The 14605-nt window shown below is 46.6% G+C and overlaps 1 protein-coding gene and 1 long non-coding RNA gene across 4 annotated transcripts; one reads left to right on the top strand and one right to left on the bottom strand.

Moving 5' to 3' along the window:
- Positions 1–2061: 2061 nt before the first annotated feature.
- On the bottom strand, positions 2062–14072 carry LOC142885141 (uncharacterized). 2 transcript variants are annotated; one of them, XM_076021305.1, is made up of 11 exons: positions 13986–14072; positions 12434–13597; positions 11213–11263; positions 10111–10177; positions 8795–8947; positions 7116–8299; positions 4925–5075; positions 4374–4593; positions 3722–3834; positions 3436–3626; positions 2062–3186 (listed from the first exon to the last, which is right to left on the bottom strand). In XM_076021305.1, the coding sequence occupies exons 2-11, from the start codon at positions 13557–13559 to the stop codon at positions 2954–2956; spliced, it is 3489 nt and encodes a 1162-aa protein (XP_075877420.1). In that variant the 5' UTR covers positions 13560–13597; positions 13986–14072; the 3' UTR covers positions 2062–2953. The 2 variants fall into 2 exon arrangements, with proteins under 2 accessions (XP_075877420.1, XP_075877421.1); XM_076021306.1 differs by having other exon boundaries at positions 2062–3147.
- Positions 3150–11031, top strand: LOC142885147 (uncharacterized). 2 transcript variants are annotated; one of them, XR_012926259.1, is made up of 5 exons: positions 3150–3275; positions 3431–3740; positions 7033–7814; positions 7911–10317; positions 10445–11031. It is a non-coding gene; the product is annotated as an uncharacterized LOC142885147 (long non-coding RNA). The 2 variants fall into 2 exon arrangements; XR_012926258.1 differs by having other exon boundaries at positions 7033–10317.
- Positions 14073–14605: the final 533 nt, after the last annotated feature.

Raw genomic sequence — 14605 nt, 5'->3', positions numbered from 1 at the left:
TTTTTTAATGGGCTAAACAAAAGCTCAGGTTAAGCTTTTTGACCTATTAACAAAAGGGCGATTTAATTCTAAGCGCATTTATTTAACATATCTTTTAAAAAACATATAATGTTTTTGTTGCTTGTTTTATCTTTGAAAGTGAGATTCTCCATATCAATTTCTGCACCTCCGGCCAGCTGATAATGAAGACGATGTCTACAGAAAAATAATGGCGTGCGGGGTGTAATTGCGGTAATTCCCTTAATTAAACAGGACACGACTGCGTGTTGATTGAGGAATTAATAATTCGCTAGATATAAATAAATAAATAAACTGCACGTCAGCGTGTGTGTGTGTGTGTGTGTGTGTGTTGGTGGGTGTGGATGGGGGGTGAGGGTGGTGCTTGGACGGCGGTTCCCTCGGGGTCCGCAGGGAGTCGTGGCTGTGGGAGATAAAGGCGTATCGGCCGCTGCAGGTCGCATCAGATAAAGCAGCAGCGGCAGCAGCGGCGGCGGCGGCGGCGCTATCAGGACACAGTCAGGAGTGTCTAAACGGCGGCAGGTACATAACGGACCCAAAGCACCAGCTCTGTTCTCCGTTCGGCCTTTCGTGAAAAAAAATTTTTTTTTCTTTTCTTTAAATTTAATAATTTGGGTCCATCTGCCTTCATCACAATAAGGCGGATCAGGCCGCTCTGACAGTCAGGATACATAGATGAGTCACGATTCTCCAGACCTGTTTCAGCAGTCACGACACACTTCCTGTCCTAAACACAGTCATATCCTGACACGAATCCCTTTCTTGTGTGTGTGTGTGTGTGTGTGTGTGTGTGTGTGTGTGTTTGCAAGCAAGGAAACCTCTTCTTTAAAAAAAAAAAAAATCTTCTTGCTCCATTCATCCAGAGGCGACTTGGCAAATACTTAGATCCAAATTCATCCTTAAAATAAATACAATAAGCCAGCTACAACCTCCTTCGAGGGTCAGTTTTTAAAATAGGTTGCTATAGGAGTTGCGATGTAATTTGCCCTGAAACAAATGCGTACAATTATTAATAAATATAGGCACTCATTTTTCAGTTTTTTTTTTTTTGTCAAAATAAAACATTTTTAATTTAACCAAACCCGTTTCAGTTCCATTAAAGTGATACAGAATGCAGGAGGATAACAGTAATATTATTGATAATAATAATAATAATAATAATAATAATAATAATAATAATAATAATAATAATAATAATAATAATAATAATGACAAATAGAATTGCGGCGTTTTAGCTGCACTCTTAGGTTGAACGTGCAACCTTTTTTCAACAACACATGATGGCTGTATAAGCTTCAGTGTATCTCCTTATCAGATTGTCAAAAAAAAAAAGCTGAATTGTGTTTTAGATCAAGGACATATTTACAACATTCAGTTTAAACTGTCCTGTACAGTGGCTGATTAGGTGCTAGTGTGGACTCACTGAGTTTAAATACCAACATAACCAATAATTTCAGCCTTAAATATGAATGACCAATTCGCAGGAAGCAAGCTGGTATGAAATCACTAGGGATGTTTTCCAAGGCAAATTTCTCATGTTGAAATCCAAACAACTTTCTGAGAATTTGTGTTTTTAGGCTATTAAAGTGGGTGAGGTCCTGCACATTATCTTTACAAAGACTGTCTGGGACACAGCGGAAAATACATTTGGAGATGCTAACTGTCATCACTTAAGATAGAATTTAAAAATACAGTTAAAAAAAAAACTTTTTGAGACCCATCAGTCCCCTTCCATTGCTTCTGAGATTGGGATACTTTTTAATGTTATGACATTGTGAGGCACTTGGAGGTCCATTCTTGATATTTCCGAAATGTGCAGAACTGACAAATATATATTTTACATTTAGGGCATATCTTTACATAAATATACACTGTTGCCCATGACGATGGAGAAAACTAGTTTATATTTAACAATATTTTTAGTAAACGACAAATAAATGTTACGCATAAATTAATTTCACCTTGGTTTTTAGGACACATAATATAGTCACCACACCCGGTCAAAGGGATCACTGATGCGCTTAAATAAGAATAAAGTGAGGATTGTGTCTGAACAAAATTATTTCAACTTTATGCGCAACCGTTTTGTGGGTTTTTACAGTATAAAAACTCAATGCGGGGCATCACATTTCTGTCTGATTAAATCTACATGATTGGGCTCAGAATTCCAAAGATTTTCCCAGGTTCAAAACTACTGATGCAGCTCCCTCTTTGGGGTTATACAAACATGAAGTTGGGCCGGATGTGTATCAACAGCTGGTAAATACGTATTGAGATTTACTGGTATCAGTAAGAGTAATTATTATATTGGCAATTAAAAAGAAATCCCATCTGTTTTACTCTTCGGTTCCCTGCATGAGTGGACTCTGTAAATTGCCTGTTTGTATAGAAGCTATTAGCAATGCTTTTATAAATGACTGGAGGGGATGCGTATAAGACATAAAAAATTGCCATGTCTACATGCCAATCATATAAAGATATGTGATCAATTCCAGCCATATGACAAAATGTCCAGACTCATTGAGATATAGGGTGCTTTAAACTCTGCCCTGTGCTGCAATGGGCTAAATAAAAGACATTTAGAGCAAATGTAAACATATAACCGCTAAGTCCAAATATAACATGATTTAATGCCATTAAGTCATGTAAAAATATCTGTATTTATCCAAACGTGATCAGAAATCTAGTAACGTGCATTTGTAATCTCTACCGCTTTGCACGGTTCTACATTTAACGTCTGGGGTGTCGGTGCGTTTTAAGATCGCATGCATTAAAAGTCCAACCTTTATTGGCCTAAGTAGCTGTATGCGTGTGTGCAAATTCCCTGAAACAAACACAGATGTTCTCTGACACTTATGTTACAGTCCAGCGGCGGCGCTTTGCAGCCGCAAAATTATAATCCAGAAATGGCAGAGAGCCACGGCCGCCCTCCGACTCAGCGCTGGATGCGATAGGCTGGCATGATGCGCAGGGTTGCGATGCTCTCTCGGGTCATGAGCCTCGTCACCTGGTCCAGGCTGAGGCCGGCCACCGCCTCGCCGTTCACCTGAAGAATCTCGTCGCCCACGCCGAGCAAACCGGTGTAAGGGCCCTCGCTACCGGTCTCGCCCACCTTCTCCACATAAACACCTGACGGGGAAAGCGGCAGATCCTTGGGAGTCAGTATAACTGGATAGAGACAAAATATATTTTCCGACTGATTGTGTACTTTTTTTAGACATTTTTTTCTTGGTTCGCTACATACTCAGGAGCACAAGGTATATATAAATCTGAAACTAATTTCAATGAAATCAAACTGAACATAGTAATTTTGACTTTCAAATTTTAAAATACGAAAAATACACAGCAGAAAAAGAGTGTGCAACAATTTATTATATTTACAATCCAAATAACATGTCTTTTTATTATTTAGGTTACCTGTGTCTGGCCGACCTTTTCCCCTCGAGATGACAAAACCAAAGGGACCGTTTGGGGGCCGGACGAGCTCCAGCAGAAGGGTTCCGTCAGAGAAAACCTGTGTGACTCTGCCCACTGGGCGCACCAGTCTGGAGGCCAGTACATCCTCCACGCTCAGGGCCCTGTGAAGATCCAGCTGGGGACTGTCGGGGCTGCAACAGCAGGAAAGCGCACCGCGCCCTGCTCGTGAGCCAACAGGAAGCCAGATCAAGCTTTTTCTTCACTGAATTTTTCCTGTCACACCAACCTGGGTGCCAAACCGTAAGGTATCTGGACCTCTCCCAGTATGGTGGAGCGCTCTGTCCTTCTCTCTAAACTCTGCACAGAGGAGGCCTTGCGCAGTTGTGCCAGTGGCAGCACCTGGTGGCAAGAAAGGGCATTATCAAAATGTTCATCAGAGCTGCATGGAGCTGGCTGTGAATTTTTTGACCCTGTAAACGTTACAAACACACATACACACTCTCTCTCTAGCTCTTATGCACTCTCTCTTTCTCTCTCTCTCTCTCTCTCTCTCTCTCTCTCTCTCTCTCTCTCTCTGGGAGCAACATACATTTGCTTTCATCTAATGGGTGTACGCGTACAGCTCCCAAGAGTTCTTCAAGGCTGCCTCCACAGAAAGTGGAAGGAAGCGCAGACGACCTGGAATGTGCTTTTGTGTGCGCGTGTGTGACGTTGGTAGCACTTCAAAGCCTGCTTATGTGCATGATGGCAAAATAAGCAGTGCAAAAGCACCTCAAGGTCGGCTTGGAAATGCAGGCATTGAATGCCAACATCCTAGTTTGACCGAAGGGAAAAAAGAGAAGCCCTGTATATTTCATGTGCTTAACTCAAGCAAACAAACAAACAGAACAGCAGGGCAGGGCGGTGGCCTGAGCCGGCTGTTGGCAGCGCTCGCTCACCGTGTGCAGGGTTTGCAACGAGGGCGTCCTCTGGATGCGCGTGCTGGGCTGCGGCCTGCGAGTGGGGCTCGGGGAGGCAGAGCTGACCCGAGGCACGGCTGGGATGCTGAGCTGCTCCATGCTGCTGGAGCGGCCTCCTTTCACCAGTCGGCCAACGCTGTTCAGGCCGATGGAGGAAAAGAAGCGGCGCAGGAAGAGCTTCGGCCGTCCGTCCAGCTTCCTGCACATCAAGAAGTGTGACATTTTGCAGGGGAATTTTTTGATATTTTCAACAAGTGAAAACAAAGTCAGGATGGAACTACTTGACTGTTTCCATAATGAGGTTTATCACCCTGTTAGCAATGGCTTTGACTTGTAATGCAAGTAATGCTTCCCATTACCAGAAGAGGGCAGGATTGTTTTGATGTTAGCAGATTACTTGCAACAATAACATGGACTGTGGCACAGGCTTTAATCCTCTGGCCGCTCTCAGTCCGTCACTCTCGAGTCAATGCTGGGGAGCATTAGCGGGGCGGATGGATTTATTCTTCGCGCTTGTTATCTTGGCTTGCCTGGAGCTGTCAGAGTTTTCCTCCCACATGGCCTCCGCTTTCAGATGCTCTGCCCTCAGCAGTTCTGCTCTGAGGTCCTCGGCCCGTGACAAAGCCAGGCCACGCAGGGCAGGACGACACTCTGCGGCAGAGCCCATGTCCCCGCTCATACCTGCGGCAGAGGGACATTCACCAGGATAGGATGTGATGGCAATCAAACATATCTTTTTTTGGAGCTGAGTTATGTGAAGGCATCAAAGATCAAGATTTACTTCATTGATCTTTAGATAAAATAAAGGTGCACATTCCATTTTCTGAGTATGCACAGATTTATAAGATTTATAAATAGTTCACCGGTGATGTTTTTGTTGTTTTAAAGTATATAAGAGCAGTCCGCTAATCTGCCTCCATCGTCAGTGTAAGACTGCGTGTGGTGTAAAGTGTTTTGAGTTGTCACGACACAGTTCACTCAGTTCAGGCTCTTTCCAACCCATAATAACGTGATGGATTACAGGATTCAGAGATCGGAAGAAATCTCTGCATATTTTCTCGGACAAGAATGAAAATCGAAATGTCCATTCATGCCAATCCCTCAGACAGGAATTTGATAAGAGTTTTATATCATACTCATTTTAAGGTCTTTTTTTTTTGTATTATTATTTTTCAAATCCCATGCTCTGGTGGAACAGCCTTGGAACCTAGCAGCCATACTCATCTTTGTTTCCTGCTAAAACCGATGCTTTGCTTGTAAGGTCATTTCCTGTTTTATTGTGAAAGTCTTGAAAGCCTGTTGCCTTCATTTTTAGTAGCAACTTTGGTTAATTTCTGAACGAGTTTCAGCTGTGTGTGCGAGTGTGAGTTAAACTGAGCTGGTGAATCTTCACTGCTGTTGTGCCTGCAGTTCTCTGTGAGTGATTTTCATTGTGTTTTTTTTTGTACTTATATATGTATAAATATAATGTATGCATATATATATATATATATATATATATATATATATATATATATACCACTTTCATGCCTGCTTGTTACCAACTATTAGATTAGTGCTAATAGTTGCATGTGCTTTGTATTTTGGCCTCTCTGTACCCTTTCATTTGAGAGAACACCTTCATGATGTTGGTCCTTTAATAACCAACATCGTACTGAGGACATGACTGCACAGGCACAGGGACATGATAGAAAGCTGCTGTCAGCAGATGAAGGTTGAAAAAGAGTCAATAGGTCTCTGTTATGAGAAGCCAGGCAATGAATACACATCCCACTGATTTAAATCTGACAAGCTTTCATATTGTACAATTTTTGGAAACCATAACTTCACCCTCCTGAGGCAACAAGAGGGGGAAAGACCCAGCCAGATTGTTACTGACACAAAACATCTGGTCATTTTCTGCTAGTGCCCATAGCATGGGCGACTCGAACATCTGTGCCAACAGCCCTGATGCTTCAGGGTTGATACAGGCTGTGGGACGACACATTGCTGAGCCACATCTGTGCACTTCCTGACAGCAGCACTGACAAATAGTGCAGACAGAAGTCAGATTTATTTACAGAAAAACAAACAACTTGTTGATATTGCCCTCTCCCAATGTTTTGATGTTAATGTTATCCAGTTCAATTAAAATGCAGCTAAATAATAAGATTAAGGTACCAATTTTGTTTATTTTTCTCTTTTTAAATAAATTAAGGTTAGAAATGGGTTGCACAGGATTTCATTGCTATAGCTGACATTTTGCAAATATACAGTTATGGATTATGGATAAATCATTTTCAACTGTATTTTTTTTATATTTAGAATGACAAATTGTGGGTATTGAAACATTTCCCTTTTCTATTATTAAAGGCCCAATGTATAAATGACAAAGATCAGTTGGCAAGAAAATGAAAAATGAAAAATTTACACTATGAAGAAAATGACTGTGTTCTCATTTGATATCAAGCATTGATATTTACATGAAATGCAGTACCACTTGTAAATTGACTGCAATATTTGGCTGCCACATATGTGTAGTATATGTGTGTAACATCATAGCACTGGCCTGGTATATAAAACATGGGATCAAATGGAACGTGAGAAAACAGGGATTTACATAAGAATAACAATCTGCAATTTTCTTGCTTACCATTAGATGGTGCTAAATCTTACACACTGACCCTGTGTATTCCAGAGTGTCTGTCCTTGAACCTGCGTGTTCGTGTGATGACCACTTACCAGTTCCATCAGGAGTAGCATCCCAGAGCTCAGCCGATGGCAGGTCCGTGGTGAGCCGGGCTGGGGAGTACCTGAGAGTGGAGGGCCTGACGCAGGGCACTGCGCCGCCGCCTGCAGGGACTCCTTGGCTCGAAGTCCCCGGAGTTTCCCTTCTCACGTCCGGAGAGTCCAGTAGGACGGCGTGCTGGGAGCCTCTGTCCCCGCCCAGACTGGCGGTGGTCACTTGGAACTGAACGGTGGGCTGACCCGCTGCCGACCGACTCTTTGAACTGGACTTGAGGGCAGACTTGATGGGCAGTGCTGGAGGCGGAGACTCCCTGCTTCCGCCAGACGCTTCCAGCAATCGGGGCTCCAGAGCGATGGGGCTTCCCGGGGCGAAGGAAACGGCTCTGCTCACGTTGACCCTGCTCCTGGGGTTGGAGTTGCGCCGCTGAGCCCACGATGGGCCGTAGGGTCCGTGGCCCGCCTCGAGCCGACTTTCGCCCTTCCTGCTCCTTCTCCTCAGTTTTCCAAACCCTGAAGACTTCCATCCTGTGCTGGTCTCTTTACTCTCGCCCAGAACGTAAGCTCCAGCAAAAGTGACGGTCAGGGGGGCTTTGGGCCGAGTGCTGACCTCGGGCTTGTTTGGATGGACCCAGTGCGGAACCGCTTTGCCCCATGAGTCATCAGCGCCCACCGGGTTCTGCGCTTCCGCGTTCTGTGGGTCTGATGGCGAGGAACCTGGCTGAGGTTCCCTTACCACAGAGCCACAGGCTTCACATTTCTTAACCAGCACTATTATCTCTTTTATCACAGTTTTTGGTTCAGCGCCGATGCCCACGTCCTCTTGCGCCTGCGGGGGCGGCATTGACACACTCCTGTGGCTCCTGCTCCTCTCTGAGCCGCTGCTGCTTGAATCTGTGTTACTCTCTTTGCTTCTGGACTTTGGCATCCCGGGCCGGCCGCGCTGTCTCACTCTGTCCAGGTAGCGGGACTCTGCTTCCTTCTCCGACTCGTCCTCGAAGCGCACACGTGTGGGCGAGCAGCCGTAGCGTCTGGACTGACTGCCTTGGTCTGCAGGCGAAGTGTCTCTTGGTTCTGGGACCAAGAGAGGAGCGGCCAGGGTTTGAGCTGCTGGGTCGTCTTTAGCCTGCGTTGTTTTCTGCGCCGGGGTAGAATGAGGTGATTCAACTTGTTGCTTCTTCCTTTAGGATAGAGAAAAAAAAATGCAAATAGTCTATTTGAAAATGTTACTCGCATTTGTGGTGACTAAAGTAGATGTCCTTTAGCAAAACGTTAAATAATCTGTCAATATTTGCTAGAAGAAAGGAACATTTTACTGACAATCAGGAAAAGGAATCCATAATGACCCCAGCAAAAATAAATTAAATACATGTATTGTTTTGTTACATAGGAAGAACTTCCCAGTATGTTTTGCCATTTTGCATCACTGTTACATCACTTTAAAACCTTTCCAGTTATGTGCGAAAGAAGACTGCAGATTGCAGATATGGATGGTTCTTTGTTGGAAGAACAGACGGGTAGTTGGAATCAGATAACGGACTCAGTTTGGGGTAGATGCAACTCGCTGTTCCTATTCTTGGGGCTCATTTACATAAAGTGCAAGTAAGGCGTTGGGTTTCATTTTGTTGGAACGCCACTGAAGTCAGAGGCCACACGAGTGGATGCAGTCAACTCACACGGTCGCTCTCTGGTCGGAGTGGGAGCGTCTGCAGGGCCGCTCGCCTCTGATGTGATTGGATCGAGCCTTGAGCCGAGCTCGCTCCAGGAGAAGCTTAGCCTGCTCGTGTCTGGGGCTCAGAGGAAGTTCATCCCTGATCACCAGAAGTGACCTGATGACAAAAAACCAACAAACACAACAATTGTTTTTCATAAATATTTTGCGGGGGTGTTGGTGAAGACACTGCATGCTTGGATAGAGCAGATAGTTTGTTTCACGTTCTGACACATCCGGCGACATCACACTGCATGGAGTGACCCAACGCGGAGTAAATCAAACCGCTTCCTCCTAAGCTGCCTTATGTAATATCAGATAGATAGACTGGGGCGTGGCACTGGCAGTAAGCGGCAGAGGCGAACGTCATCCATCTTTCCATCCATCCATCCCTCCTCACGCCCAGCAGCTAAGCTGCTATGTATTGTGCTTCATCGTCTGTACTTGTCTTTATCCCCTGGCCTAGTGATAAAGATAGCATGATACACCAGCCGTGTGGATTATCCCTGTAATGGACTGGAGTGTGATTCGTTCTCTCCTGGCTGTAAAGATGAGCGCATATCTTGTTCAATAGATTACTTATCGTGTAAGTGTGTTAACCTCGGTGCACGGCAAATGGATTTTGGTCTGTTTTGGCGCCGCGCGTGCAGCTGTTTATATTAAGACATTAACCCGTAATCCACTGTAAATAGGTGACAGAGCTCCGATAGGCTGCTGAAACTACTGAAAGGTGTGAGAGTATACTTTTAATCTGCTACTTTTAACACAAACCGAAAGGAACATTGGGAAAAACAGCTCCCCAATTTATTACATGTATTTATCATCATTTATTTTGATTTCTATATGGTGTTTAGCACTGATTATAAAACTGTTGATCTTGCTTTTACCAGTGTTTCTACAGAAAGGAAATGCATTTTACAAGGCCATTCATGGATGCTCATAAGGATTGTGTTAGGAAAAAAGTTTGTCCAAGACACCAAATTAGTTGTGAAGTATGAGGTATATAGCTTTAGCCTGTTTCAAATGACTATACTACAGCTGCATGCTCAACAATTCCTGTTAAATATCAACTTTCTTTTTCTTTCATTTTCTAATATGTGTATACACTCTCATCACACAGTTTCAAAACCTTTCATCGCTCTCATCTCTGCTTCCTGACCCTAAAATCCCACAAATGTCTCTCTGTGAGGGAAACTTGTGAGGACAGGATATTAATAGTGCATGAGAGTTGTATATGTCATCGCTCTTGCTAAGCACATAAAGGAGCATTACATCGCTCACCTTAAATAGGGTTCAAGGTCCTGGGCAAGAATGGCTGAGTCTGAGCCGTCTGAAGCCCCGAGCGATCCTGCAAGTACGCGGGAACATAAAAGAAATCTGAGATCAAGGCTCCAACACGGCACACTTAGCACTCTGCTTACAGCCTGCTGCAAAAACACTGGGCTTTGTGAAGAAAGTGATGCTGTGTTGGAATGCGATATCAAAAAGGTGGACACGGGAGGGACAAACCCCTGTCTGCTGGAGTTGTCACGAAGTACCAGTGAGGGAGCAGAGCCCTTTGTGATGTCACAAAGTGCTCATTTCCATCATTGTGTGTTTTAGTACAGCCTTGGAGCAAGCCAAAGAAGTACAGGATGGACCTGGCTACTGGGTTCTTGGGAGTTCAGCAATGGGCTGAATACATCTGCTATTGTTAGAAAACACTGGAACATTATTTACTGAATAGTGGACCTTTAAACAGTACTGTCAGTCATAAACTGTAAAGAGGCCACCGTACTGTATATTGGCGTCAAAGAGACCAGTTATCTTAGCTCTGCTGAGGACCACGTTGACATTTTCCCTCATCGCAACACCGGAGTCATGAATACTTCTATACAATATATTTTATATATATCTTGGCAAGGATTTTTGATTTTACCTCATGTTAAAGTAGGTAAAAGGTACCTTACGATACCTTTTACCATTGAGTACTTGTGTGTGTTCAGAATAGACACTTTGGTGTGCAAAGGACTCCTGTGCTATAGGACAGACGTGGCTGATCCATGCGGACCATTTCACATCCACACTCGGCGGTTTTGAAAAAAAGTCACTAATTGATGAAAAAGGACGTGGCTGAAACACAGTGTGCTCCCGCAGGCTCCATTGTTTTAGAATTTAAAGCAGTGGGAAAACAAAATAAAGAGGTTAGCTCATCTAAAACAAGGAATGTGCATTTTTATGTGTTCCCTTTAATAATCACGGCATAATTGAGCTGTGTGCTGTGCTCCCTCCAGCAGGCCAGTGCTCTGCCAGCTGCAGGGAGGCGTGGCCACTAATCGGGACTTCTCAGACGATCATTCATGGGGGGGACGTTCACAGAGCTGGTAGCAGAGCAGCTTCGTACCTTTGGATTCGCCGACCACGTCAGCGGGTGTTTCTGACCAATCCTCATCGTCTGTCACAAAAACACAGGTTATGCAACTCGTGGGAGTCAGATGAAGGCAGATTTAGGAGATTCGGGCATTGACAGAAACAGAAGCAGTATTGCTTACGCGCGTATGGGATTATAATCTGCGACCATACGCAAACATATGAATCCCTCCATCAGCACAGAGAGAGAGAGAGAGAGAGAGAGAGAGAGGGGGGGGGGGGATACAAAAGCTGGGACACTTCCCCCCACCGCTCAGATTTCTAATAATAGCAGCAACCACATCTGCACATCTGACATCTGTTCAACACTGGGAATCAGCCAGGTTATAGACTGCAGTTCCATACAATGGCAGAGAGAAACAACACGGGTGCAATCTTGAAGGAGTTCTAATGGGGGCAAACAGGGGAAAGCACTGCTGCCATAATGCTGCAAATGTCCCCACAGTGGGACTAATAAAGGAATATGTGGGCTTATCTTATTTTATCGAACCTTCACCCTAACACTTGTCAGGGTGTTAGGGTGAATCCAGTCAGTTAACTTCCTTGCATCGAAATTTCAGTCAGAGAGGCCCCGTCTGCAAGGTGCAGCGATAACAGCGTGCACGTTAGTGCCACAGTCAGAAGAACATCACGTGAAAGTAGTGTTGGGACCAGTGTGTGAAATACAGGAGGGTCCGGAAGGGGGTTGGACCCCCCACAATTGACCCATGATAAGCTAGTTAATAAAGGCTCAAAGCAAAATTTAAGGGGGTCTAATGTTTTTTCAAAAAGATTATATATAAATAATATTATTTAATATTTAATATATTTAATTTTTACACAAAATACTTTTCACAAATGTTACAAAATTGTTTTGCCAAGCAGAGCGCGTGTGTGTGTGTGTGTGCGTGTGTGCGTGTGTGTGTGTGTGTGTGTGTGTGTGTGTGTGTGTGTGTGTGTGTGTTGTTAGGTAGATCGTCATGGCTTACATTCCATGAAATATTGTAAGGTTATTATAGGTCTCCTGCATTTTAAGGACCTTTAGATTGGTACTGAGTAACAATCAAGAGGGTACTGCCCCCTGCAACACCCCCCACCAAATATTGGAATTTCGCACACTGGTTGGGACCCTCAGCTCTCACTCTAACATGTGTCCCTCTCTCTCTCTCTCTCTCCCTCTCTCTCTCTGGGTGCTGATGTTCCGAGAAGCTCTTACCTCTGCAGGCCAGTCTGGAGGTCACATCCTCCGGACACACAGGGTTTTCTCCTCCGCTCTGCTCTCCACACTTCCGCTGCCTCTCCCTTAACTTGGCGTAGGCCCTCTGCTTCACCCGGCGCCTCTCGTCGGCCTGTGAGCTCACGCCCTCCCAGCTGTCCGAGCTGCACAGCCCCTTGTCGTCGCAACTCTCCGCGGCTCCGTCTGCGCCGTCCGAGGACCTGAGCTCCGAGGACGCGGCGCCTTCGCCCGATGCTTTGGCCAGCCCGGGCGCCGTCTGGGGCCCGTCGAGGGCCTCCCTGGCCCGGGTGTAGTCCCTGACGGGTAGCGTGGCGAGCGCGCTTCCATCAGGGCCCACGCTGTTCAGCGGCAGCGTCTCGGGCCGCGCCACCCTCCAGAAGCCCTTAGGCGGCGCCCAGCGTCTGGTAGAGGAGGAGGCAGGAGACGTGGAGGGGACAGAGGAGGTGGCAGGAGGAGGAGAAGGAGGGGGGAGAGGAGGAGGAGGAGGAGGAGAAGGGCCGTCCTTGCTGCTGCTGGAGTTGTCTGACAGGAGGCTCTCCAGGCTGGTGCCCCCCTGGAGCGAGCACGGCAGGCCCTGGTTCCTCTCGGGGGTCCCTCCCTCAGCCTCGTCCCCGGTGCCGAACGCCCGCTCGCCTTTGGCTTCAGCCGGCGGGCTGTGAATCTCCAGCCTGACCTGCACCTCCACCTCCTCCTCTTCCTCCTCCTCGCTGCTGCTGCTCAAGGTCTCGGCAGCTGCGGACCTCCAGGGCGGCGCGGGCCGGTGGTACACCTGGCACCTGCCGCCGGGCTTGGTCCCGGTGGGCCGCGTCTCGCCCACCGGGACCAAGCCCGGCAGCGCCTCAGGTTCTGGCGCCTGCTCTTTCTCCTTCTCTTTCTCTTTCTCTCTCTCTCTGTCTCTGTCCCTCGCCCTCGTCCTCCTCTGCGTGAGCGACCTCACCTTGGTCTGCAGGGCGTGCACGGCGGAGGTGTGAGTGGACGGCAGCAGGGAGGGGGCGGGCTGCACGGGGCCGGTGATGAGGCCCCAGTCGATGGGAAGCCCGGCGGGCAGCGGGGGGGTCGCGGTGGACGGCTCTGGACTCTCACCAAGCGGCTTCTCCTCCTCCATCGGCCGGTCATCAAACCCAGGAGACGTGCACGCAGAGCCTGAACAGAAGGATTTCACAACGGGACGAGTAGCAGCAAAGTGTCACGTGTACCACGTCAGACTTCCCAGCCTCGCTGTCAGCGGCCACCAGCAGCGCTGACAGACCTGCTCAGCGCTGACAGATATGTAATGTGGACTCGGTCACGTTGCCTTATCCAACTGATTACTTTGCAGCGCAGGATAATCCTTCAAAATGAGAATAAGCAACTGCTGCCAGCCACTGAGCCCCCAGCACGGACACAACAACAGTATCACTGTTATTGAATGTTGCAGGTATTCTGTCCAACTGACGGTGGCTGGCGGGCAGGACAACCTGATGGATGATGGTCCAGTCTCGCTTCAACACATCCTGGTCCAGTTACGCATTCAACAAACAGAAAAACCTACCTGGGAATTTAGAGGAGTCTGTGCCCTTTAAAACACACGAGTACAACCCAGGACCTCCTCGAGGAGGAGGTGGAGGAGGAAGAGGAGGAGGAGGAGGAGGAGGAGGAGGAGAAGATCACAAGAAAGTTGCCGGGAATTTAACGCTTCGGTTTCTGTTCCCCAACTTGAAGTTCTTTGCAAAAAATAAAAATAAAATAAAAGATAAATCAGAATGTGTGGTCGGCTTGCGAGACCGCGCGTATCTTGGACAACACGCGCATGGAGCAAACACAACGCGCAACTTTTCCCTCTGGAATTCAAGAGCAGCGGATCCACTCGCGCATCAGCCCCCCCCACCACCACCACGGCCACCACATCCTGCTTCTGTGTGCCTCCTCTTCACACACCGGCGTCTCCTCGCGCTCCGGGGAGCGTCGGCTTCTCAATCATGATTGGTCCGGTAATCCCCTCCACAAAATCGGTGGGATTAAAAAAAAAAAAAAAATGGAATACAAAAAAAAAGAAGCTTTAATTTTGGTCTTTGCGCGGCGAACCCACTGCCGAGAGAAGCGTGGTGTTGCGTAAGTAGGCTACACAGCAAAAAAAGAAAAAGAAAAAAAGAAGAAGAAACACGGACTCCC

Source organism: Nelusetta ayraudi, unplaced genomic scaffold, assembly GCF_046127955.1.
Source record: "Nelusetta ayraudi isolate G7.1 ecotype Tasmania unplaced genomic scaffold, CSIRO-AGI_Nayr_v1 ptg000011l, whole genome shotgun sequence".
NCBI classification, from domain to species: Eukaryota; Metazoa; Chordata; class Actinopteri; order Tetraodontiformes; family Monacanthidae; genus Nelusetta; species Nelusetta ayraudi.
The sequence above is the reverse complement of the archived record's forward strand: the minus strand, read 5'-3'. Positions and strand labels throughout refer to the sequence as shown.

Excerpts from the sequence above, each read along its gene's own strand:
- LOC142885141 (XM_076021305.1), bottom strand. The coding sequence starts at position 13,559 with ATGGAGGAGGAGAAGCCGCTTGGTGAGAGTCCAGAGCCGTCCACCGCG. Across the intron at positions 8,300-8,794 it reads TCCGACCAGAGAGCGACCGT|GAAGAAGCAACAAGTTGAAT; the intron begins GTGAGTTGACTG and ends TCTATCCTAAAG. Across the intron at positions 3,627-3,721 it reads CCTTACGGTTTGGCACCCAG|CCCCGACAGTCCCCAGCTGG; the intron begins GTTGGTGTGACA and ends CTGCTGTTGCAG.